Source organism: Colossoma macropomum, unplaced genomic scaffold (assembly GCF_904425465.1).
Source record: "Colossoma macropomum unplaced genomic scaffold, Colossoma_macropomum, whole genome shotgun sequence".
In the NCBI taxonomy this organism is placed as follows: Eukaryota; Metazoa; Chordata; class Actinopteri; order Characiformes; family Serrasalmidae; genus Colossoma; species Colossoma macropomum.
Window position 1 is genome coordinate 7,096,988 of NW_023494784.1, and position 25,911 is coordinate 7,122,898.

Genomic DNA, 25,911 nt, shown 5'->3' on the forward strand with positions numbered 1-25,911 from the left:
ATGAGGAAGAACCCCTGAGAGGAACCAAGACTCAAAAGGAGAAATTCCCAAGAACATGAGGAAGAACCACTAAGAGGAACCAAGACTCAAAAGGAGAAACTCCCAAGAGCATGAGGAAGAACCACTGAGAGGAACCAAGACTCAAAAGGAGAAATTCCCAAGAACATGAGGAAGAACCTCTGAGAGGAACCAAGACTCAAAAGGAGAAACTCCCAAGAGCATGAGGAAGAACCAGTGAGACGAACCAAGACTCTAAAGAAGAAACTCCTTAAGAGAATGAGGAAGAACCACTGAGAGGAACCAAGACTCAAAAGGAGAAACAGTTCATGGAATCAGTTAAGGAGTTATGATACAAGTTAAGTTGTGAAAAAAGTTATGGCAGCAGTTCTGGATTTTGGTGCAGTTATGATCAAGTTACATAATAAGTCCTAGAGTGATGATATAAGTGATGGTATGACACAAGAGGAGTTATGCTACAGCCTGAAGTACGAGTTCTGGAATTAGGACAAGTTAAGGAGCAAGTTCAGTGTTTATAATGCACTCTTTAAAAAGATGGTTCTTCAAGCATTCTTTGGTAAAGGGTATGGTTCTATTTAGAGCTGTTTAGAGCAACTTCATCCTTAAATGGTTCTTTGCATGGTGAAATCGTTCTTCAGAGTGATGGAGAGTGTGCTGTATATGGTTCTATTAAGCACCAAAAGAATTCTGCTGTTTCTATCTATCTATCTATCTATCTATCTGTCTGTCTGTCTGTCTGTCTGTATCCTTCTGTCCTTCCATCTGTCCATCTGTCCATCTATCTAACCGTCTATCTATCTATCTATTGGTCCTTCTATCTATCTATCTATCTATCTATCTATCTATCTATCTATCTATCTATCTGTCTGTCTGTCTGTCTATCTATCTATTGGTCCTTCTGTCTGTCTGTCTATCTATCTATCTATCTGTCTGTCTGTCTGTCTGTCTATCTATCTATCTATCCTTCTGTCCTTCCATCTGTCCAACTATCTACCCATCTATCTATCTATCTATTGGTCCTTCTGTCTATCTATCTATCTATCTATCGGTCCTATTATTCCAGCATAACTCTTTTCTTTCCCTGGTCCTTGTAAGACTCTAGCAGTTCTAGTAAGACTTAAGTTCCACTTCGCGGTGAGTGGAGCGTTCAGGAGACCGTGCGAGCGCACCTACCTGCGCGTGCTGGGAGCGAGCGCGTGCGACTGTGCCTGTGTGTGTGTGTGTGTGCGTGTGTGTGACGCAGAGGTGGGCTGGCAGAGTTGAGTGTGTGTGTGCTGCAGTGTTGATGAATCCTCAGCAGAAGCGCTTCAGCCTCTCCACAGCGATGTACAGCAACTCCGCGCGCAGCACGCTCTCACTCACACGCGCTCGCTCACTCACGCACTCACAGGTAAAGCGGCGGCAGCAGAAGCAGCAGGGTCCACCTGAGCTCCGTGGATGAGGCTCTCTCTCTCCCTCTCTCTCTCTCTCTCTCTCTCTCTCTCTTTCTCTCTCTCTCTCTCTCTCCCTCTCCCTCTCTCTCTCTCTCTCCCTCTCTCTCTCTGGACAGCTAAAGTCCAGCTCCGATCCAAAAGGCAGCCGTAGAGCGCGCGCGTGAGAGCGCGAGGGAGTGTGTGTGAGTGAGTGTGTGTGTCGACTTGAAACTCTCTTCAGGATGGAGCTCCTGTCTCTGCGTCTCCTCGCGCTCTGGATGGTCGCCTCGGTTCTCACTCAAAGGTAAGAGCTCTCTAACTTCAGCCTGTTGTAGCGCTGAGTTGTCCGGGTTAGTGCTGGGCAGGTATATCGCTCCTAACGCCGTACCGGTATTACCGTCTTTCAACGGTACTGATTTTACATTTTTATCGGTTTTAACAATAATAACGGTAATTAAGCAATGTTTTCTTTGCATAACATAAATTAAACATTTACGAAGTTGTTGCGCAGTGTACACTCTTCAAAAGGAGGTTCTTTAATTTAAAAAAAGGTGCCACAAATGGTTCTTTGAGCGATGCCGCAGTAGAACCACTTTGCAAATTAAATACACGAGTCTTCTAAAGTCTTCGTTCAGTTTAAAGGTTCTTCCTACAAGACTGGCATTGCATGGAGGCTCTTCGAGCTTCACATTCACTCATCTGATTTTTTAAAGAAAGATCCATTGAGTGGTTCTTTAAGGGTTCTGTAGTAAAGGAACAGTTCTATTTTTAACCTTGAGTCCTGTACAGATCCGTTTGCATGCTTAAATGGTCCTTTGCATAGTGAAATAGTTCTTCAGATTGATGAGGAATGTATCATATATGGTTCTATGTGGCTCTGACATTGTAACAATAGAAGAACCTTTTTGGTGCTATATAGAACCATTTTTTTAACACATTCTCCATCAACCTGAAGAACAATTTCACCATGCAAAGAACCATTTAAGCATGCAAATGGTTCTATACAGATCTCATTCATTGCACACAGAACGCTTTATTTTTGAGTCAATGTAGAACCCATGAGAACCATGAGAATAGACTATTTGAATGCATGATTGAGTGGTTCTCCGTGATGCAAAACCTGTTGTACTGTTTTATATAGCTCCAAAAAGGTTCTGCTATTTTTTATACTATATAGAACCCTTTTAAAAATATTTGCTACAGTGAAAAGTTCTGTTTGGACTGAATACTTCAAACAAAATAAGCAATGTCAGGTTTGTAAGACTTTTGCTTAGCAAAAAGCGTTCTATACAGAACCAAATTAAGGTTCTAGAAGCCCTTTTTGGTGGTTTAGAAGCATTCTTTGAAAAACAAGTGTACCATTAAAGATTTTAGGTTTATCTATGCAAAGAACCACTTATGCATTCAGTAAATGCAATGACTGAACGGTTCTCTGTGATGCAAAACCTGTTGCACCGTTTTTAAATGGTTCTACAAAGCTCCAAAAAGGGCTCTGCTATTGTTCCAAGTCTTTTTATACTATAAAGAACCCTTTAAAAAATGTTTGCTACAGTGCAAAGTTCTGCTGGGACTGAATAATTCAAACAAAATAACCTGTCAGGTTTGTAAGACTTTTGTTTAGCAAAAAGTGTTCTATATAGTACCAATTTAAGGTTCTAGAAGCCCTTTTTGGGTTTTGAAAAAGAGGTTTACAATCAAATATTTCAGATTTTACCAAAGAAAAACCTATGCATTCAGATGCTTCTTTGAGCTGCCAGGGTTCTACATGTAACCATTGTTTTTACTAAAGAACCGTTGAAGAACCCCTTTTTTAAAGCTGTAGACCGCTGGATCAACTTTATGAAAACGAACTCAAGTATCTGACAGATTTGGAAAACACAGTGATATTAAATTCTATAAAAACTCCTTCTGAATGACTCCGGCTCGCCGCTGTATAACCGTCCTCGAAGCTGATCTGCTTGTTTGATAAACAGGTTTAGTGACTCTCTTCATAAACTCATGCTAAATAAACTCTCTCCCCTTTTCTAACCACAAGAAAACAAACTCTTGGCCTCGCACGGAACGAGCGAAGCTGCCTTTTAATGCACGTTACAGACGCTGAAGTTGATTAAAACTTCTTTTTGTGGTTGGCCCTGGTGTCAGATGTTGCTTCTGAGTGGAATTAAACCAGCTTTTGACCACATGAAGTAGTTTTGATTTGAAAGAACCTTGTTTTTACAGTGTAGATCACTGATCTCTCTCAGAGCAATGAACTATTTGTGGAGATTAAGATCAATTCAGACTCTCTGTGGTGGCTTCAGCTTGAGCGTGTGAAGTGTAAACACACAAAAGTTTAGAAGGTGTTTAAAACGCACGTTTTGGAGCGACTGTAACTGCGACTGCCTCAGCGGCGGCTGGATTTGTCTGCAGGGCATATGCGCTACTGTAACAGAGAAACAGTTTCAGGTGTGCTTGGCATGCATTTCCTTAATGCCACCTCTTTTTGTTCTCTAATTTGACGGAACTGCGTGTTCTGTCCTTTGTAAATGAAGCAGATGAGCTGTCGCCAACTTTTTCGTGCCAAATTCATTAGACTGCTGTCAGCTCTGGTCCCTCATCTCGCCTGATCTATGATCTCTGCTCGTAACAGGGTTTTGCAAGTGTTTGCGTTTGTGTTTCGGTGAATGGAAAAGTGATGTTTGTTAACTCGTCTCGCTGTAAAGCCGTAAGGCTGGTTGCCTTTTAATGCTAAATTGACAGAAACAGAAACAGAAACAGTTTACTAGCCGAGTGCACCTGCATTTTGCATGTATGTGGAATCTGTGGTGGTTATGTAAATAAAAGAAACAAAAGGGTAAACAAGTAAATATGAACACAGTACCACAAATAAACAAAACATACAAATCTCCAGTATGTAAACTGAATGTATATAATATTTTCTACAGTATAGATTATGTGGGATGTGACTGACAGGCACTTTGAAAGAAATGATGCATTGAAATTTGCTTGAACTCCCAATAATAAAATGCATAATATCAACACAGTTACTGTCATTTTCGATATTTGTCATTATTGTGATTAATTGCATCATAATATACCTTTCAGAGTATTTCACGGACACTGTCAGTACTTAAAGAACTATGTTTCGTTCCGAAGAAAAAAGTGGTACAAAGGGTTCCCTAAAGAACCACGTTTTTTGAAAAATGTGCCTGAACCTTTCGCATAATGCAAAGGTTCCTTCACCAGTTTAAAAGTTCTTCCTGGAACTTTTACATCAAATAGAGGTTCTTTAAAGTTTGTATAAGGTTCTTAGCAGTTACACACCTTATTTACAAAAATGGATCTCCAAAGAACCATCCAGAAAAGTTCTTTAGGGAACCAAAAGTGGCGCCTTAATTTTTAAAAGTGTGTGATGAATTTGTGGTGCATAATAAGCAATCATATAACAAAATGTATACATATATAAATTTTATATATATATATATATATATATATATATATATATATATATATATATATATATATATATATATATATATAAATTTTGTTATATGATTGTTTAAAATGCACAATCATTTAATCACATACACAAGCAGTAAACTATTATGTAGGACATTTATGACAGTATACAGTTGTATGCAGAGGTTCCACACGTTTTGTTAATTTTCTTAGTCTCCTCTACAGAGAACACACTTAAATACAGCATTATTTCAAATTTTAGCGCATAATTTCTATTTATTTACTGAGTTTAATCATGTTCCAATACTAAAATGTGCAGACGTTTGTTCTCTGTGAAGGATAGTTTGTCCAGGATGCTCAAAACTTTTGCATGTGACTGTAGATCGTGTGGGATATGACAAACAGGTACACTGAAAACTGATTAAATGTATTTCATTGAAACGTATATTTTATTGTGATAAAAATGATTGTTTTGATTGTATTTCAAAAGCAGCCGCACGTTTTTATCTGTAGAAATGTCTAAACATTGTGATGCCTCTAAAGATCATGGTGCACATCATGTTTTGGGAAAAGGTCAGTTGCAAAAATTACACATTGTAAAATTATTGCAAAATTATATTTTTTTGCCCAACACTCAAAAAATGATGGTTCTTCAAGGGTTCTTTAGTAAAGACAATGGGTTTATATAGAACCACGAACACCCCATGAACCCTTTGCATGATTATTTATTTTTATTTTTATTTTTTTATTTTTTTGCATGTGAAATGGTTCTTCAGATTATTGGAGACATTTTTGTATGTGGTTCTTTATAGCATCAAAAAGGGTTCTGTTATTGTTACAAGCTTGACATTATAAAGAGAGCAGAATCCTTTCTGGTGCTAAATAGAACCATAAAAACACATTCTTCATCAATCTTTATCAATCTGAAGAACACTTTACCATGCAAAGAACTATTTAAGCTGGCAAAGGGTTCTTTGATTGCTCATGGTTCTATCTAGAAACACTGTTTTTACTAAAGAACCCTGGTAGAACCTTTTTTTTAAGTGTGTACTCCTTGAAATGCATGTTCTATGTAACATGTAATTGCTGTCAGACCAAAATCTTGTATCTCCAGTTTTGTTTTTATTATTATATTTTTTTTTTACATAGAAAATGACAATAGGTACAGTTTCACAATGAATGGACCAATAGAAACAGTCCAACATTCCATTGTTTTATTAATTTCCATTCAAACTTTAGAAAGTTTTCTGACAAAGTTTCAACAGTGCTGATATTTTATTAAATTTAGTGCATTATTTTTCAGCACAATCTGGGTTTGTATTGTTGTGGGAGTCGTTTTGCCAGTCTGTCTGTTGATCTGTCCGTCTGTCTGTGTGTGTTTATCTTGTTTAGGGCAGATTCCAATGAGATTTTGGGGCTGAAGATTCCTTTTGACCCCATTCTCAACGCCAACACCGTATGCTTGACCCTGCCGGGGCTGACACGGAAGCAGCTGGACGTATGCATGCGGAACCCAGACGTAACGGCGTCGGCCATCCAGGGCATCCAGATTGCCATCCACGAGTGCCAGCACCAGTTCAGGGGCCATCGCTGGAACTGCTCCAGCTTAGAGACCAGAAATAAAATCCCCTACGAGAGCGTGGTCTTCAGCAGGGGTAAGAGACCGAAACACACGCACAGGCCTTAGGAGCGGTCAGATGAGGATCACTGTGGTCAGGACAGGGGGGGAGGTTGAGGTGGGGTGCCATCCCCCTGTTCAACAAAAATGACAAAAAGTCATCTTTGTTTGTAAAACTGTCTTCAATGTCGTTATGTGGTGGGGAAATTCCACCAAAATTTCAGCATAATTCAGTGTTTGATATGTAAACAGAGTCATTCAGAGTGGTTTGTTGTGAAATGGTTACTTGCCGACTTTACAGTGGTGGTGATAGGAACCAGGGGTCACCATGTCTACAACACAACCGTGGATGTTTTATTTACTATACAGATCTGACAGTGAACCTACACGTGCTTGCTGAGTTTTTATATGGACTGTTGGTGATGAAATAGTGGAAAATCTGCTGTTTTCTTTAGGGACTAAAAAAAAATATTCCTCTTCAGCATGAACGTATTTAAAAAAAACCTTTTTAAAACTATTGTTAACAGCGTCTCAGGGGTTAACAACAGTATCGGGATGAACTTAGCATAACAAATAGCAAAGGCCAACATTTTTGGGATTTTTATATCAGAATCACAGGTGCCTGTTCAGTTTAGCAACTGAAATAAGAGCTGAGGACATATAAGTAGGAAGAAAAGTTCTTAAAGTTCTGAAATTCCACAATTGTTTTCAATATTTCTGCCTAATTCAGTGTTTCAGATGTAAACAGAGTCATTCAGAGTGGTTTGGTGTGAAACGGTTCAGATGCCTTTACAGTGGTGGTGATAGGAACCAGGGGTCGCCATGACTACAACACAAATATAGACAACAGATTTCTTTGGGGACTATTTTGCCTGTTTGTATCCCTCCACCATGAATGGGTTTAAATTATAGTTTTTTTAGGCCAAAATCTTCTCAGAACTATCAGAAAACAGCGTCTCAGTCATCAAGCAATGTATTCATAACCATTTTATGTAATAACTTTCTGTGAGGGAGCTTTTAGAGGTGGACGTCTGGTTCCTATCACCACCACTGTGAACAGTTCTGACTCGGTAAGTTTCTCTAGAACACATTTCACCTCAAACCACTCTGACGTTGTTTACATCTTTTGCAGTTGGCAAAGTTCTTTAGAGCAGTGCCATAGAAGACCCACTTTCATGCTTGTAAATGAGACGTGCAAGCATGAAGATCCTTTTTAGTGTTTAAGAATCTTCCACATCATTTAAAGGTTCCATATCGAACGGATTTTTTCTGTGAACACATGTCCAAGCCAAGAACCACAACCTATGCTTTTGATGCATCATATAAAACCAATGCATTCCCATGGTCACGTAGAAATGCATGCTTTATGCTGGTGGCTTGAATCCACCATGCTCCTTGAAAATGTTCAGAGGTCAACTGCACACTGTGGTCAGGAGTTCTCCACCCCTGCTGCGTTTTGGAGATATGCACGGAAATTCTAAAGCAGTGTGCTAAAGCAGAGCTGGAGATCTATGGCTGCGTTCACATTACCAGGTTGAAGTAGCACAGATCTGAATTTTTGGCCTAATGTGACTCAGATCTGATGTTTTCAGGGCTGTGTGACACACAAATCTGATCTTTTCAAATCTGACCTGAGCCACTTTCATATGTGGTCCTAGATCGGATACGTATCCGATTTGTGACCTTAATGTGACGCTCAGATCGGAATTCATGTGCTTTTTTTACACTGAGGGTGCGCCATCATTCAGCGTTACCATGGCAGCAGCGCCGAACAGAAGTTAAAGCCTGTAAACGGTGGAAAAGCAGCTCATCTCACCTTTTTCTCCTTCGTCTCGCTCTAATAATGAAGCTGAGAGCTGATCAGAGTTAATTATCTTCTCAGCGAAGCTCGTTCTGCTCGTTAGTTTGTGCTGATGATGAACGTGATTCATTCACGTGACGTTACTGAGTAGGATGAGCTCATGAGGGTCATTTCAGGACGCCGGTTCGATCACATTAATGACAGATCGAAATCACTTACCTAAACGAGTGTGAACCATCGTGTCAGAGAGATCGGATTTGAGCAAAAAATCGGATTTGAGCAACGAGGCTTTTAATGTGAACGTAGCTTAACTTACCTTCCTGCAGGTTTCTTCTCCAACCCACGCCTGATCAAGCTAATCGAGGACTTCTGAAGGGAATTACACTGCAAAAAATGGTATGTTGTCAAGCAAAATGATCTGAAATCTACTCGAAATATCTCACATTTCCCTTTTTGAGATGGTTGTGAACTTTATTTCCAGGACTTTTTTGCTTGGTTTAGGTCATTTATTAAGTAAAATTATCTCACTATACTGGCAGATACTTTTGCTCTTTCATGCTCATTTTTAAAACAAGCACAATTATCTGCCATTATAGTGTGATACTTTTACTTGATGAATTACTTAAAACAAGTAAAAATGTCTAGAAATTAGATAAATAACCTTAAATCAAGCTTACAACAATCTCAACAGGAGAAATATTATATTTCATGACTATATTTAAGATAATTTTACTTGACAAGATACCATTTTTTTGCAGCGTATTAGCCGTGGTGGACTGGAGTTAAACGCCTAAGCCAATAGGCATGCTTGTTCCAAAATCAGGACTGCTGATTGGCTGTTTAAATTACATTCCACATGCATGTTATAAACATCTACTCTTTTTGATTCGTCTACATTCTGCTACAGTCAGTAAATCTCTACTTCTTTCAGTTCATACTCAATGCTGATTGAAGCCACATCCACCTTTGGTTTGTAATTTAGGAGAAAATTTCAAAAAAAAGCATTGAATCTAGGTATTGGTATCAATATCAATCAATACTCAGCCCTAATTAGGAGTGTTCAACTCCTGGAATCCAGTGCAGTTTGGTGATCTACCTTCTCTATCACACCTGATTCAATTCAGCAGTTATTTACCAGGTTTAGTTGGTAGGTTTGAGCAGAGAAACCACAAAACTGTGGCCTCAGGACTGGAGTTGAGCATTTCTGCTTCTCAGTTCTTAAAGCTTATGAAGATTTTCCAGCTAGAAATGTTTTGTCCTAAAGGCGTTCTGAGAATATTACACACCTGTTCTATTAATGTTTTCAGTGGGCAGTTTTTTTTTTCCCTAAAAACATCATCATGTACATAATCTGTTGCCCTGACAACATCCTTAAAACATGCTCCGAATGTCGCAGTTAAAATGTTATGTCTTGGTTAATATGTAAGCTTATAGGAACATTATTAGAAATGCTAAACATCCTTAAAACATTCTTTGATCATTAGATTAAAAGGTTTTCTTTAAACATTAGTAGAACTTGTAGGTAATGTAAGCCAAAGTTATGGGAACGCTCCCTGCTAGCTGGGATTGGGCCAAATAGCAAGTTCCAATTTGGCAACGTGGACCAAATAATAAAGCAATAAGCCACAAGAGGTCATGGGTTACTGCGACTTTGTCACAAGGAAGGGTGTTCTTAGGCCTAAAACTCCCTTCCCTGTGATAAAATCGCAGTAACGCACGTCCTCGAGTGCCTTATTGCTTTTTTAAAACATGAAATATGATAAAATACACAATTGTTCAGAAAATGACTTGAGTTACTATTAATAATAATCAACATAAACAAGTATTCCACCAGGAAATATGGTTCCTTTAAAGTATGATATTGTTACCAAGCAACCATGGACTGAATGAGGAGAAGAACTTTTGGTTGCCCATCGCTGTATATTGTGAGCATTTCATGAATTTTTAAACTTTTTCTCATATAACAATGAACATATGATAACTTTATGCTTTAAAAGTAACAAAAAGTACCAAATCACCACCATGAGTCTTATTTAGCACCAATCCAGCGGCGCCCTCCTCTCACTCTTCACTGGGGCTGAATCTCAAACGGCTCCCTGCTCCCTACATAGTGCACTACGTAGGAGTTTAAATACTGGATTCTGCAGCCCAACAGAGCAAAATACAGCTAAGAAACAGTCATTTGGGATTCAGACACATCCACACTCGATAAATGATGCACTGTTTGACTGTAGAGGCTAGAATTTCTAAACTATCATAGCTAGAACACTATTTAGGGAGTACAGAGCCGTTTTGGATTCAGCCTGGGTTTGACGCGACTTCTGACTGAAACACAAACATTTTAAGTGTGTAAGACATTCAAGTGACATTTATTAGGCATTTAAACTACTGTTTTACAGTGAATCTTAACGTAAGTGCTTTAATTCAAGCCTGTGATATTAATGATAGAGCTGTTTAGGCTGTTTGCTCTTTTAGCCTGTTAGCTAGCTGACCAGTCGAGTTCTAGTTAAGAACATAAGCCGTCAGCCCCTCAGTTTGAACAAAAACAGGTTCTTACTTCATCAGTGCACTCGGTGCTCCATGTGAGCAGCATGAGAGTGCCATTAATGGCACAAGGGTTTTTCGTGCTGTGGCTCAGCAATACAGAGTCCAGTGGCTGTGAGGCGTCATAGGTGTGGGTATATCGTGGATTTTACGTCTTGACAGCTCAGCCAATGAATTTGGCTCCCGAGTGGCGCAACTGTCTAAGCATTGGCCCTGTCATTAGGAGATCGCGAGTTCGATCCCTAGAGATGCTGCAGCCATCTGTAGCCGGGAGTCCAAGAGAGCACAATTGGCCTCGCTCTCTGGGTGGGTAAGATGGCCCCCCCCTTCTCCCCCCAGCACTCAACGCGATGCTAGTCAGCGCAGGCGTCTGTTAGCTGACGTAACAGATCTGGCGGTTGGCGCTTTCCTCCGAGCGCGTTCAGCTGTCCAGTGACGTTGCGTGAGCGGCAGTTTGAAAAGAAGCAGTGGTTGGCTTCACAGGTCTGGGAGGAAGCCTGTGTTGGCCTTCACCCTCCTAGTGTTAAAAGTATCGTGTGATTGGGGGTGTCTTGACTAGCGGGTAGAATTGGAGGCGACTAAATTGAGGAGAAAATTGGGTAAAAATGAAAAGAAAAAATAAATAAATCAATTGGGATTTGAAAAAAATCTAAATTGCCATTTTAAACAAAGACGGTGGATAAAAACAGATTTGTCTACCAAACAATAAGGTAATCAATGCAGGCAGCAGGACAGCCAACAGTTTTTTCTACAAATGTACACAGCAGCGATGAATACAGGAAATTGTTCACATAGCAAAACTGCTGCTGGCTAATTAGTTAGGCCAAGTCATCTTCCTCTCTCTCACTGCTCTTCACACTGTAGAAAGAATGTAGAATGTCTTCTCTCCTCTACTGTAGGTTCCTCATCTCCTCACTTACCGTACAAAACACTTCTTCTGAATATCTGGCTTTCAGCCAGCTGACAAGTCTATGTTCCAAAAATGTACCTAACGTTCCGCTTCGGTTGCGGGAATGTTGATTTGTTTAAAAATGTCTTAATGGTTCGTGGAAGTTAGTACTTTCCAAGAATGTCACATCAAACTTTTTTCCAATTATAATTGTACATTCTAGGAATGTTAAATGTTCAAAATATCCTGAACATGCAACTCATCAAACTCTGTTAAAAACAAAACAACATCACATGTACAGTAGAGTTGTGTGCAAATGTTTGGGCGCCCCAGGTCAAATTATGTATTTGAAAGTGAAAAAAAAGTGAACACATCCTCTATGAAGAGCGTACTTAAGTGTGGCACTTTGACATGAAGTTTAACATGAAAAAATAAAATGTAACATATAAAATGCACATTTTATTAGGTAGTATTTTATTATTTTCCATGTTATTCTAAATTCAGCAAATAAACAGTAGTCGTGCATCAAAATGTGCAGAAGTGTGAGGATGTGTTCACTTATTTTGACTTAGAAAACCAACAAAACGTAATTTTTGCAAACTTTTGCATACAAACTTTAATCAAAGCTGTGATGTTATTAGATCGGCCCACTGTTACTTTGAGAAAGTTTGTTAACATTTATAGCCGAAGTTACGGGAAAGTTCCCTGTTAGTTGGGCCAGGAAGTGTTGTAGAGTCATTAACTCCGGCTCTCAGGTGTGAGTTTCAGGCCGTTTGAGCGTTCTGAGCTTCTAAATATTAGAACGACCCAAAAGAACAAGAATATCTGAGGTGCGTATTGTGTAAATCTGAAAATGACTCACATTGCCAAGTAAGTGTTTTAGGTATTTCAGTCCAAACACACATTACTTTTTAACACAGGGAAAACTTCATAAGGCCGCTGTTGCTTATGGACCGAACGGTGGGTTTTGTGAGGGAGACCCCCGGATCGGGCTTCTTCTGGCAGGATAATGCTTTTTAGTCCCAGACAGTGCAAGTGCTGTGAATTTGCTTTCAGCACTTTCCCAACTCCGAGTGGCAAAAGCATAAACCTGTTTAGTGGGTTTCTGTAAGCCGAAGTGACAGTTTCCTTCAATCTTTAATTCATTTTCCCACTTCCTCTGCCATCAGCGCAGCCGGGCGTGCTCCTTGCACTCTGAATTATTTGTTAGATTGATTTGTTCCATGTCTCTGGTTGGCTCGGGAGGAAGTCTAAAACAGCATTTTCATGTCCCCCCCGTCTGCCGGCTGGGTCTAAGTGCCACTCGCCCCCTGCGGAATCGTGGCAGGACAGCACGAAAAGAGCAGCGTGGCTCTGAGCGCCAGTGTGTGAGGGTGCTTTCTGTACGCGTGTGGGTTGGGTTAATAGGTTTGCGCGCTCCCGTGTGTTTTGAAATGATCAATTGAACATCATTCAACTATTTCTGGTCCGTGCTCCAACGCCCCGAGGGCTCCGGAGCCGTGAGCGATGGATAGCATGCGTTTTTCTAGTACATAGTAGTGTCAGAGACTCATTAGTCACTGAAGGCAGACAAAACAGGACGCAGAGGTGAAGAGTGGAGGCACTAGGAGGACGCTAATAAGCGCTAACATGTCCTGATCTGTACACAGCATGCCTTCTGACATGCAGGAAGGAGGTCAAGGGCACCTTCTATAAGTATAGGAATGCGAAAACAGTGTGAAAACCCCATAGCACATTTTTGAAAACGTGAATGCTGCATGAACATTTCAGTGCAAATGCAGTGCTGTGCAAGTCGAAGAGCACCCTGCATTTAATGAATTTAGATTAAGATAATCCACTTGTAAAAGGAAAGGACAAAATCAGAGGAAAATTAGTATAAAAAAGCAGACGGTTACAAAGAAAATGAGACTCCTAACACCCACCTGGAAGACCTGGTAGGCACCAAAACTGCCCCCATCAGATAAACAGCACTTAAAGCTCTCATCTCTGAGAGAGAGGAGAAAATCAAGCTGCTTCAGATCTGAAAACATCCACAGGTGTTTCTGTCCATCCTTCCACTGTGAGAAGACGACTCAGCGCTGTGGGTCTGAAAGGATGTGTAGCTGATCAAGAAGAACCTCACTGAATCCAGAGTCCAGATCATTTGGACCATGAAAAGCAGAAAATGCTAAACCAGCTTCTTTTTGGCTGGATTTTATTCTTCTCAGTTTCAATTCCACCCACTAGCTGGGTCTCCTTCTATCACTCGAAGTTGCCAAACTGGGAGGATGAAGCTCCACCACTGTTCAAATCACCTGCCAATTCTATTACTTCAGACATCCTTGTTTGCTGAAATTATGCTGAGAAGGAGGACCATCCTACTAGCCCGAATCATGCTGTCTTGGACTCCGAGCCTCTAATGACTAACATCACTGAGGACTAAACTCACAAGCTCCCAATGGTGGAGCCAACACTTGTACCATTGTACCATTGTACCATTCAGGAGCCCATCCAAACCAACTTTTAAGACTGAACTTTGGAGCTGTGGACAAATATCCCTACCTGACATCATGTCAACACAGCAGCTGCAACAGAACGAGAAGAAATAGTGTATTTTAAGCTTTTTAGGCAGAGCTTTGAGCTATTATGTGTATAATTTGACTGAATGAAGAGGGATAACTGGATAAGCTCAAGCTTGAGTTGTTCTGCGCAGTATTTTTAGCCAAACTGTGCTTTCCTGTTATTTCCGGCACTATATATTAATGGTGAATTTCCAGAGCCAACAAATAAATAAACTAACTAAACTAAGCTTTTATATGCTTTCAGCAGCCAAACAAGCACTAAATTGCTTTTTTCCCAAACTGTGTGCTTTTATGGCACTATATTAACAGTGAAATTCCAAAGCCAACATTCACTTTTAAATTAAATGAACTAAACAACGCTTTAATTCCAGTATAAAAAGCTTTTCTTCCAAACAAGCTTTTAAGAAGCCCTCAGGAAGAACATTTGCACCAGAACTCCAAAACTGGACATGTGAGGTATGGAAAATGTTGTGTGTAAATCTGTAATTGGGATTGCTTGGGGAGAAGCAGAAAGTACAACCAACTTCTAAGACTGAACTTTGGAGGTGTGTCTGCAGATTTCTTTGAGAAACTGAAAGCGAGTCTCCTGAAAAGAATGAAAGGCAAAAGGTGGACAGACTAAATAAAAAAAACACTGTCTGTGAAAACAGTTCATCACTGCATCCACAAATGCAAGATAAAACTCAGAAACCAATATAGAAACCAAATATAAATCCAGAAATGCTGCCACCTTCTCTGGGCCCGAGCTCAAAATGGACTGAGCTGAAGTGGATAAGTGTCCTGTGACGAATCAACATTTGAAATTCTTTTTGGAAATCATGGACGCTGTGTCCTCTGGGCTAAAGACCACTCAGTGCACTCAGTGTGGTATCAGTGCACAGTTGAAAAGCCAGTATTCATGATGGTATAGGGGGGCATTAGTGCACAAGGTATGGGTAACATGCACATCTGAACAATAGATACAAGTTTTGTCAACATATGCTGCCATCCAGAGGACGTCTTTTTCAGGGAAGGCCTTAATTATTTCAGCAAGACAATGTAAAACCACATTCTGCATGTATTACAACAGCATGGATCCGTAGTAAAAGAGTCCAGGCACTAAACTGACCGGTGTGCAGTCCAGATCTGTCACCACAGAAAACATCTGGCTCATTATGAAATGAAAAATACAACAAAGGAGACCCTGAACTGTTGAGCAGCTGAAATCCTGTATCAAACAAGAAAGGGAAAACATTTCACTTTCAAAACTACAGCAGTGTCTCCTCAGTTCCCAAACACTTACAGAGTGTTGTTAAAAGAAGAGGTGATGAAACTCAGTGGTAAACAGGCCCCCGTCCCAACTTTCTTGGAACGTATTGTTAGCATCAAATTCAAAATGGGCAAATATTTTTCAAAAATCAATAAAGATTTCTCAGTTTCAACATTTGATATGATGTCTTTGTAGTATTTTCCTTTAAAAATATGGTTTACATGATTTGCATATTATTGCATCCTATTTTTATTTACATTCTGCATAGCATCCCAACGTTTCTGGAAATGGGGTTGTATATTGCCAGCAGTTTAATACTTTCCAAACGAACAGCGTTCAGAAATAACAGGCTCGCTCTTTTGCCCCTTAAACACATCTTTTTACTTTTTACCAGCTTGATTGAGTGTTTCTGATTTCAAGTTCAAAACTCAGCATTAAGCACGTACATTCGAGGACCCTTTCTCGTTAAAGTAATCTCCTTTGATTCCAGCAGGCCCAAAGAACTGTAAACTATTTAGCTGTAAGTGGCTCTTTCATGTCCTTCTTTAATTCTCCATCCGCCCTTGAAAGTGATTTAGGGGGGAGGCTTTATGAGCCCTCCATTTATTATTGTTCGGGACCATTAGCTGAGTGAGCTGCGGTCACCTGCGGAGAGGAACCGTCTCCGTCTTAGAAACCAACAAAAAACAGTCAGGCATTCTATGCGCGCTATAAGTCACCACTGTTAAAGGAATAGTTTGGCAAAAAAAAATCAAACAAGTAGCTAAGAAGTAATGAAAGCTTCGGCTACGTTCACTACTAGAGGGCACTTTTCAAACTCTTCCTACTTCCTGCCTCAAAGCGCTCACCCAACTTTGGCTGTTTGAGTTTGGAAAAAAGGCAATTTAGTGCTTGTTTGGCTGATGAAAGCATATAAAAGCTTTTATACTGGAATTAAAAAGTTGTTTAGTTAGTTTATTTATTTGTTGGCTTTGGAAATTCACCATTAATATATAGCGCCGGAAACAACATGAAAGCACAGTTTGGCTAAAAATACTGTGCAGAACAACTCAAGCTTGAGCTTATCCAGTTCTTCTCCTGCATTTAGTCACATTATACACAACAAATAACAAAGTTCTGCCTAAAAAGCTTAAAATGCACACTTCTTCTTGTTTTGTTGGCGTGATGTCAGGCAGGGATGTTTGTCCACAGCTCCAAAGTTCAGTCTTAGAAGTTGGTTTGGGCTCCTGAGTGGTTCAAATCTAAGTGCTGGCCCCACCACTGGGAGCTTGTGAGTTCAGTCCCTAGTGATGCTACAGTCATTAGTGGTTGGGAGTCCAAGACAGCGTAATTTGGGCAGGTAGGATGGTCCTCCTTCTTAGCATGATGCCAGCCAATATGGATGCCTGAAGTAATATCACTGGTAGGTGATGGTTTGAAAAGTGGTGGAGCTTCACCACCCCAGCTTGGCAGCACGGAGTGATAGAGGGAGACCCAGCTGGTGGGTGGAATTGAGATTGAGGAAAAAACAGTAAAATCCAGCCAAAAAGAAGTTGGTTGATCATTTTCTGAAGTAATCAAACACATTCAGTGGTGTTGAGGTCTGGACTCTGGGGTGGTCAGTCCATCGTTCAGCTTCTTTGTTTGATGTGTCTCCTTTTCTCAGTGAGGTTCTTCTTGAACAGCTACACATCCTTTCAGACCCACAGCGCTGAGTCGTCTTCTCACAGTGGAAGGATGGACAGAAACACCTGTGGATGTTTTCAGATCTGAAGCAGCTTGATTTTCTCCTCTCTCTCAGAGATGAAAGCTTTAAGTGCTGTTTATCTGACGGGGGCAGTTTTGGGGTCTACCTGGTCTTCCAGGTGGTTGTTGGGAGTCACATCTTCTCTGTAGCGTTTAATCCTTTTTGGACTTTTGGAAACTCCTCAATTCTCCTTAAAAACATCTCACAAAAAATAAATAACTTGTTTTACTGGCTGTTTGACTGTAAACTAAGCAATCAAGGTTGATCTTAGATATTTGCAACTATCGCTTTAATGGCTTTACTCATGTATCTCCAGTGTGTGCTGAGCAATTTTGTGAGGAATTTCTTGAATGAAGTTGTAAAGCTATAAAGTCTGACTCAAGGCTGAAGGTCTGATGAACACAGTTAAAGCGTTTTACACACACACACACACACACACACACACACACACACACACACACACACACACACAGTGCTGGAGATCAAACGGCTGCCCGCAGTAGCAGGTTAATTACTCCCACGTTTCAGGAGTGAAGAGCCTCTCAGGAGTTCTGGCTGTTACTGAAGAGATTCTGGATGACGCCTCTTCTATCTCATCTTCTCCACTGTGATCTTCCCTGATTTCTTTTGTCCTCTCTCTCTCTCTCTCTCTCTCTCTCTCTCTCTCTCTCTCTCTCCCTCTCTCTCTGTCCCTCTCTCTCCCTCTCCATCTGTCTCTCTCTCTCTCTCTCTTTGTCTGTCCCTCTCTCTCTCTCTCTATACTGGTGCTCCTGTCAGTGTCGTGCGAGCGTCACGGTTTTTGTGGTTTCCCTTGTGTTGAGCCTGATAGTGATCAGCCCACCACAGTGGGGGGAGACGAGTGGGTTTTAAATCTGAGGCCCTGAGTCGGAGTCTCTCCTAGTAAAGCTGCAAATAACGATTATTCCTAAACTCAATTATTATAACAACAGTTATTCAGTTGTCTAACTGAACCGTTCTGACTTTGTAGGTTCCTCTCTCTCCGTCACTTCCGTCTGTCTATCTGTCTGTCTATCCATCCATCTATCTATCTGATAGAGTATTGTATTAATAGAGTATTGTATTGATAGTGTTGTGTTAATAAAGCATTGTATTAATAAAGTATTCAGTGTTATATTAATACAGTGTTGTATTAATAGTGTATTATATTAATAGTGTATTATATTAATATAGTGTTGTATGAATATAGTGTTGTATTAATACAGTGTTGTATGAATAGAGTGTTATGTTAATAGAGTGTGTGTGTGTGTGTGTGTGTGTGTGTGTGTGCAGGGTTCAGAGAGAGCGCGTTTGCGTACGCCATCGCGGCGGCCGGTGTGGTCCACGCCGTGTCTAACGCGTGTTCGATGGGGAAGCTGAAGGCGTGCGGCTGTGATGAGAAGCGTCGGGGGGACGAGGAGGCGTTTCGGGTCAAACTGAACCGCCTGCAGCTGGAGGCCATCAACCGGGGAAAGGGCATGGTGCACGGCGTGATGGAGCACTTCCCCTCGGACACGCTGGGACCGCAGGACTCGTGGGAGTGGGGCGGCTGCAGCCCCAACGTGGAGTTCGGTGAACGGTTCTCCAAAGAGTTCCTGGACTCCAGAGAAACCTACAGGGACATCCACGCCAGGATGAGGCTCCACAACAACAGGGTGGGCCGGCAGGTGAGAGAGGGATCTGACCGCGCTGCGGTGCTGAACTGTGTGGTGGGCTTAATCGCACTGTGCTGGTTTAGTGTGTTAATGTGTTAGCGCACTGTGTTAGCATTAGGGTTTAGAAAATCATTTCTAAAATAATTCAGTCCAGTCCTGATTTTTGGGCCAAGAATCCAAAATATTTAGTGTGTTCCGTTCTGGCCTGCTCTCTAGTTGGGCAGCATTTTAACCGAAAAGGAACCTTAGTAGGCAGCACATTCAGGACGGTGCTTCAGAGCCATCATACGTCATAAGTTTCACTGCGCAGTACTCGTACATCTGTTCACTCGCAGTCACTGGTTAATTTACACTCACCTCCGACTGTAAAGGTGCATCACCTCAGTGTAAAAGGACGGCTCTGAATCTGCAGCAGCTGTTTTCCTGCGTTGACACTGTTGTGGACGTCTGTATATGAAGAACAGGCAGCTTTAAGGAGTCGTATCTGTCATAATATACTCCACCCCAGATAAATACTGATAATCTTTACTATTAGTCTGTGAATCATTTCAATTCATTCGCTGTCCTCATCCACCTTAATGAACCTGCTTTATTTCTAACACACAACAGATAAAAAACTATGTATAATTTTGTTTTAAAGAGCCAGCGTGTTTACACAGTTAGCCCGCTAGCTAAGCTAGCTAACGTTAGCTTCACCTAACGAGTTACAAACGCTGCCTGTCAGGTCACGTTAGACAAGCGAACCACCAAAATGTTACCACAGGAACAATGTCTAGAGATCTAAACACAAATCTGTTAAATACTTTACACAAATAGAACAATCGAAACAGAAAAGTCAGAAGTCAATAAATAACATTTGTCGACTCCTCAGTCAGCAAAAACGGCCGCTTCGTCGAGCGATGGAGCTCTCGGCCAGTGAGCATTTGAACAGTATTGTGGGTTTGCCTTCGCTGAGAAGGATACATGCGATGCTGCCTTCAGAATTGGTCAAAGCACCTTAGAAGGCAGCTGACCTTCCGAATGGGACAGCCTTCGTCTCGGGAGAGCAGCAAATGCTCCCGATTGGAACACACCAATTGAGAGCTGAACCGATTGCCTGTTAGTTGCAGTTGTCATCAAGATCATGTGGGTGCTTAGTTTCTTCTGATTGGTCTAATTCATCTACAGGCAGTTCACAAGTTTTTAAAGTTTATTGGGTTAAAAATTTACCACTTCAAACTTGCAGGTTATAATTAAAATGGCAGCTTTTACAGTTAGAAAGTTGTGCTCTTTTAAATTTAGATTTCAATGTGAAAACAACTCATCTTTGTGCTCTAGTTAGCGTGTCAGTGTGATGCGTGTGAGTTGGTTAGGATTCCAACCAATGTTGGATCAGCTGTGTTAGCATGTTTGTGTCTTAGCGTTGTAGAATTTTGGTATGTTAGCGTCTTAGCATGTTGGTCTGTTAACATTTTAGCATGTTCACTGATCGCGAGCTTATATTGGTCCACTGGCTTGATAAGGTTGGTACCCTGCTGACTGTGTGCCACTGCTGGTCCACCCTCAGACCACCCGGTTTACTGTCCTGTGTAGAAGGTCTAACTAGTTTTTAATCTCCTCAAACAGACTTTAAATGCATACAGCTTTTATTTTGGAGAGAAAACGAAGACAATTATTACAAACAATTGGTAAAAATTAATGACTAGGCCTGATACAAAACAATTTTGTTGAAAGTGTTGTTGCTGACGCTGTGCTAAATTAAAATTACTCATTAAATTAATTAGCAAAAGAACTGAGAAAAAAGCCAACCACCTTTTAGGATTAGCTGTGGAGCATGCCATCAGTGGGCCAACTGATGTGTTAGCATGTAGCTGTGTTAGCATATTGCTGTGTTAGCATATTGCTGCTTTGTTTGCCAGCGTGTTGGTGTGTTAGCATGTTGTCCCTTCCAGAAAAACTAACATAGACCAGCATCGCTGGCCAACAGCAAAACCAAAATATTGTTTTTTGCATGCTGGTGTGCTGGTCAACCAGCATGACCATCCTGGGTGACCAGCTAAACCAGCATGGACCAGCTTAGACCAGCATGTTGGCATGTTGCAGTGTTAGCGTCTTATGTTAGCATATTGTAAGTGTATTTTATCACTGTGTTGTGGTGTTAGTGAGTTTTGTTAGCATGTTGTAGTGCTAGCGGGTTAGTATGTTATTGACGTGTTAGTGTGATAACCATGTTAGTGAGTTGTGTGTTGCGATGTTAGGGTGTTTGGGGTGAAATAGCATGTTGGTGTTTTAGCATGTGTGTGTATGTGTGTGTGAGAGGATGAATCAGCAGGTTTTGTGTTTCTCTGTGTGTGTGTGTGTGTGTGTGTGTGTGTGTGTGTGTGTGTGTGTGTGTGGAGAGGATCAATTTACCGCTCCTTTAAAGTGTGTTAAAGTGATGCGCTTCTTTTCTTTCACTCGCCGTAACCGTGTCACACACACTAACACGGACAAAAGAGACTGAGAGCTTTTCATCTGACTTTGATCTTCACTTTCAGGGAGAAGGTCGCTAAACTATTGATGTGACGGTCATTGTTGTAGTTCGGGCTCTGTGTCGCTTTATTTCAGAATTCAGACATAAAAGCAAAAGAACTTTATTTGATTCTTAATGTTTCAACATGTTCCCAGGTGTGTTGTCTTGGTGTTGGTTGCACCAGCTGTATGCAAGTTCAAACATTGGGTAGTTATAACAAGAGCTTTTATGAGAAATATTACATGTGTCCACACAAACAAGCTCTTATTTTAGGCACACAAACGAGCTCTTATTTTGAGCTTAGTAGCTACTAAATGTTTACACGCCACCATCGTGTTGGGAAAACCAAAGGAAACCACACAGATAGCACAAAGAAAACAAGAACCAGCCAAGAAAAGGCGAACTGCTAATGTCTTTTGCTTAGATAAGATAGCGCTAAATACTGTGTGCTTTGGTTTTACTTTCAGAGCCAAACATGACGCTGGTTTAACTTCCAGTCCTATACATGAAACTAACATCCACAGCTCCAGTTCCAGGCCAGTTAACCTCCACAGCTCCAGTTCCAGACCAGTTAGCCTCCACAGCTCCAGTTCCAGACCAGTTAGCCTCCACAGCTCCAGTTCTAGACCACAGTTAGCCTCCACAGCTCCAGTTCCAGACCAGTTAGCCTCCACAGCTCCAGTTCTAGACCACAGTTAGCCTCCACAGCTCCAGTTCCAGACCAGTTAGCCTCCACAGCTCCAGTTCCAGACCAGTTAGCCTCCACAGCTCCAGTTCTAGACCACAGTTAGCCTCCACAGCTCCAGTTCCAGACCAGTTAGCCTCCACAGCTCCAGTTCTAGACCAATTAACATCCACAGCTCTAGTTCCAGACCAGTTAACATCCACAGCTCCAGTTCCAGACCAGTTAGCATCCACAGCTCCAGTTCCAGACCAGTTAACATCCACAGCTCCGGCTCTCACTCAGCAGACTGGATGCCAAAACTTGATCGATTGATTTGAAAACAGCTGCACAGTCCGCTGTGAAACGCGGTCCTGAGCCATATGAGCCACATACACCTTAACAGTTAGCATTAGCCACAACACAGGCCTGTTCAAATTTCACCAGAAACTCCCTCGGCTTCCTTATCTGAACTCAACACACTCACAATTAGTCCCCTAAGGCAAAAGCAAACATCTGCCCCCTCACAGCTCTGAGACCGGAGAACGTACAGAAGCTGCTTTCTGTACTCTGTCGCTTGGTGTGGCCGTCATAGTGAGACACTGAGGGACGGAGGTGTTATTGGGCCACTGCTGGACTAACAGGACAACAGATTACCAGCAGAGCAGAGAGCTGGGATTAGTGTTAGAGTTAGGATTAGTGCTGGGGTTAGGTTTAGTGTTAATTAGGATGAGCGTTAGGCTGGGGTGTTGGAGATTAGAGTTAGTTAGGATTATCTTTAGAGTTAGTAGTTAAAGTGTTAAGGTTAGAGTCAGATTAATGTTAGAGTTAGGTCTAGTGTTGGATTTAGGATTAGTGTTAGTTAGGATAAGCATTAGAATTAGAGTTAGAATTAGTGTTAGTTAGGATTAGTGTTAGTTAGGATTAGCATTAGGATTAGAGTTAGAGTTAGGATTAGTGTCACAGCTAGGATTAGTGTTAGGATTAGTATTAGAGTTAGGATTAGTGTTAGAATTAAAATTAGTCGTAGGGTTATGATTGGTGTCAGCATTAGTGTTTGGATTACCATTAGAGTTAGGATTAGCATTAGAGTAGGGATTAGTTTTCAATTTATGAGTAGAGTTTAATTATTGAGTTGAATTAGAGTTAGAGTTAGGATTGGTTTTAGAGTTCAGATTATTATTAGTTAGGATTAGTGTTAGGATTATTGATTATTAAGATGAGCACAGGAGTATTTGATTTAGGATTAGCATTAGGATTAGTGTTGGTTACGATTAGCATCAGGATTAGTGTTAGAGTTAGGACTAGTGTTGGTTAGGATTAGCATTTGGATTAGTGTTAGAGTTAGGACTAGTGTTGGTTAGGATTAGCATTAGGATTATCATTAGTTAGGACTAGTGTTGGTTAGGATTAGCATAAGGACTAGAGTTAGGACTAGTGTTGGTTAGGATTAGCATTTGGATAAGTGTTAGAGTTAGGACTAGTGTTGGTTAGAATTAGCATTAGGATTATCATTAGTTAGGACTAGTGTTAGTTAGGATTAGCATTTGGATTAGTGTTAGAGTTAGGACTAGTGTTGGTTAGGATTAGCATTAGGATTATCATTAGTTAGGACTAGTGTTGGTTAGGATTAGTGTTAGGATTAGTGTTAGGATTAGTGTTAGAGTTAGATTAGTATTAGTTAAGATTAGTGTTGTAAAGTCATAATTAGTGTTATTTAGGTGTTTTGATCATTTGGGACAATCAGTTAAGCTATGATTAGCTTTTATAAGTAGCATTTGAGTTAGAATTAGCATTAGAATTTGAATTCATGTTATAGTTTGTATTGATGTTAGATTTAGGATCAATGTTAGAGTTTGGATTAGTGTTAGGGTTAGCGTTAATTAGGATTAGATTAGAATTAGTGTTAGAGTTAGGATTAGTGTTAGCCAAGATTAATGTTGTAGAATTATGATTAGTGTTAATTAGAATTAGGATTGCAGCTAGGAGTAGAGCTGGAGTTGGATTAGTAATAGAGTTAGGATTAGTGTTATTTTGGATTTTTGAAAGTCAGGACAAATGGCTAAATTAGGATTAGCGTTACTTTTAGAATTAACATTAGAGTTAGGATTAGGGTTAGAATTTGAATTCATGTTATAGTTTGTAATAATGTTAGATTTAGAATTAATGCTCGACTTTGGATTAGTGTTAGGATCAGCATTAGTTGGGATTAACATTAGAGTTAGGATTAGCATTAGACTTTGGATTGCTGTTGTAGTTTGGACTAGCTTTAGTTTAGGATTAGAACTAAAATTAGGAGTACTAGAGGTTACAGTTTGGATTAGCATTAGGATTAGGCTGGTTTTAATGTTGGGATTAGTGTTACAGGCAGAGAGTACCTGGTTACACATTCCTCACAACACAGATCATTTAACTAGAATCCAGCAGCTAAAACTGAGGACTGCATTGTTCTACAAATTAGATCTGGCCCTGGTTTCTCTCCTTCTGAAGTGGAGACGAATTCTTTTGGGGTGGAACGATCCCAGCTGTAGCGGCTCAGAGCTGAGATGATTTGATATGCTTTTCCATTGAGTGATAATAGTTAATTACTCTTCTGTACTAGATAAGAGGAACACGAGATGATCGCAGATGAATCTGATAGGACGCTTTCACAGGGACACAACAGGGCCGTGGTGTGACGCTGGTTAGATCACTCCCACAGTTGTAAATTAGTCATTGTTTGCTGCTTCCTCCTGTGCAATTTGTCCCTGTATCGGCCCATCAGTCCATTTCTGCTCCCCTTGATTATTCAGACAAAACACGGCTGTGTGGTCAGCACAGAAGCACACAGCAGATAATAGGGGGCTTTTCTTCTGAACTCGTTCTGATAACGCTCTGATCCGTCTCACTGCCAGTCCACTCGCCCACTCCGGACACACAATGAGGCATGAAACTATGTCTCTGCTCTGATGCAAAAAGGCCAACAAGTTCTGTTACATACTTATATACACACACAAAGGGCTGGAGATGTAGATGTTCCACGGTTTTGCTTTACGCATTCATCGGCTAAGCTGAAGGAGCATCAGCTGATTCTCTTAGGAAGCAAATACACAACTTTGTATTTAAAAAGAAATAATGTTTGAAACAAGTAAAATGATCTGCCAATGGAAGAAGATAAAACTACTTAAAACATGTAAAGAAATCTAGAAATAAGTAAAATTAGCTTGTAACTATACAGTGGGGCAAAAAAGTATTTAGTCAGCCACTGATTGTGCAAGTTCTCCTACTTAGAAAGATGAGAGAGGTCTGTACTTTTCATCATAGGTACACTTCAACTATGAGAGACAAAATCCAGGAAATCACTTTGTAGGATTTTTAAAGAATTTATTTGTAAATTATGGTGGAAAATAAGTATTTGGTCACCCACAAACAAGCAAGATTTCTGGCTCTCACAGACCTGTAACTTCTTCTTTAAGAAGCTCTTCTGTCCTCCACTCGTTACCTGTATTAATGGCACCTGTTTGACCTCGTTATCTGTATAAAAGACACCTGTCCACAGCCTCAAACAGTCAGACTCCAAACTCAACCATGGCCAAGACCAAAGAGCTGTCGAAGGACACCAGGACGAAAATTGTAGACCTGCACCAGGCTGGGAAGAGTGAATCCACAATAGGCAAGCAGGTTGGTGTGAATAAATCAATTGTGGGAGCAATTGTAAGAAAATGGAAGACATACAAGACCATTGATAATCTCCCTCGATCTGGGGCCCCACGCATGATCTCATCCCGTAGGGTCAAAATGATCATGAGAACGGTGAGCAGAAATCCCAGAACTACACGGAGGGACCTGATGAATGACCTGCAGAGAGCTGG

At 40.8% G+C, this 25,911-nt stretch overlaps 1 protein-coding gene across 2 annotated transcripts in view; it reads left to right on the top strand.

Moving 5' to 3' along the window:
- The first annotated feature begins 1,330 nt into the window (after positions 1-1,330).
- The window catches only part of wnt10a (wingless-type MMTV integration site family, member 10a), a 48,612-nt gene continuing 24,031 nt past the window's right edge, over positions 1,331-25,911 (top strand). The window contains exons 1-3 of one of the 2 annotated variants that reach the window (XM_036576900.1): positions 1,331-1,734; positions 6,261-6,523; positions 18,547-18,920. In XM_036576900.1, coding sequence (XP_036432793.1) covers positions 1,673-1,734; positions 6,261-6,523; positions 18,547-18,920 — 699 coding nt within the window. In that variant the 5' untranslated portion in view covers positions 1,331-1,672. The remainder of the gene's footprint in view (positions 1,735-6,260; positions 6,524-18,546; positions 18,921-25,911) is intronic. The other variant, XM_036576910.1, reaches the window with a different exon arrangement.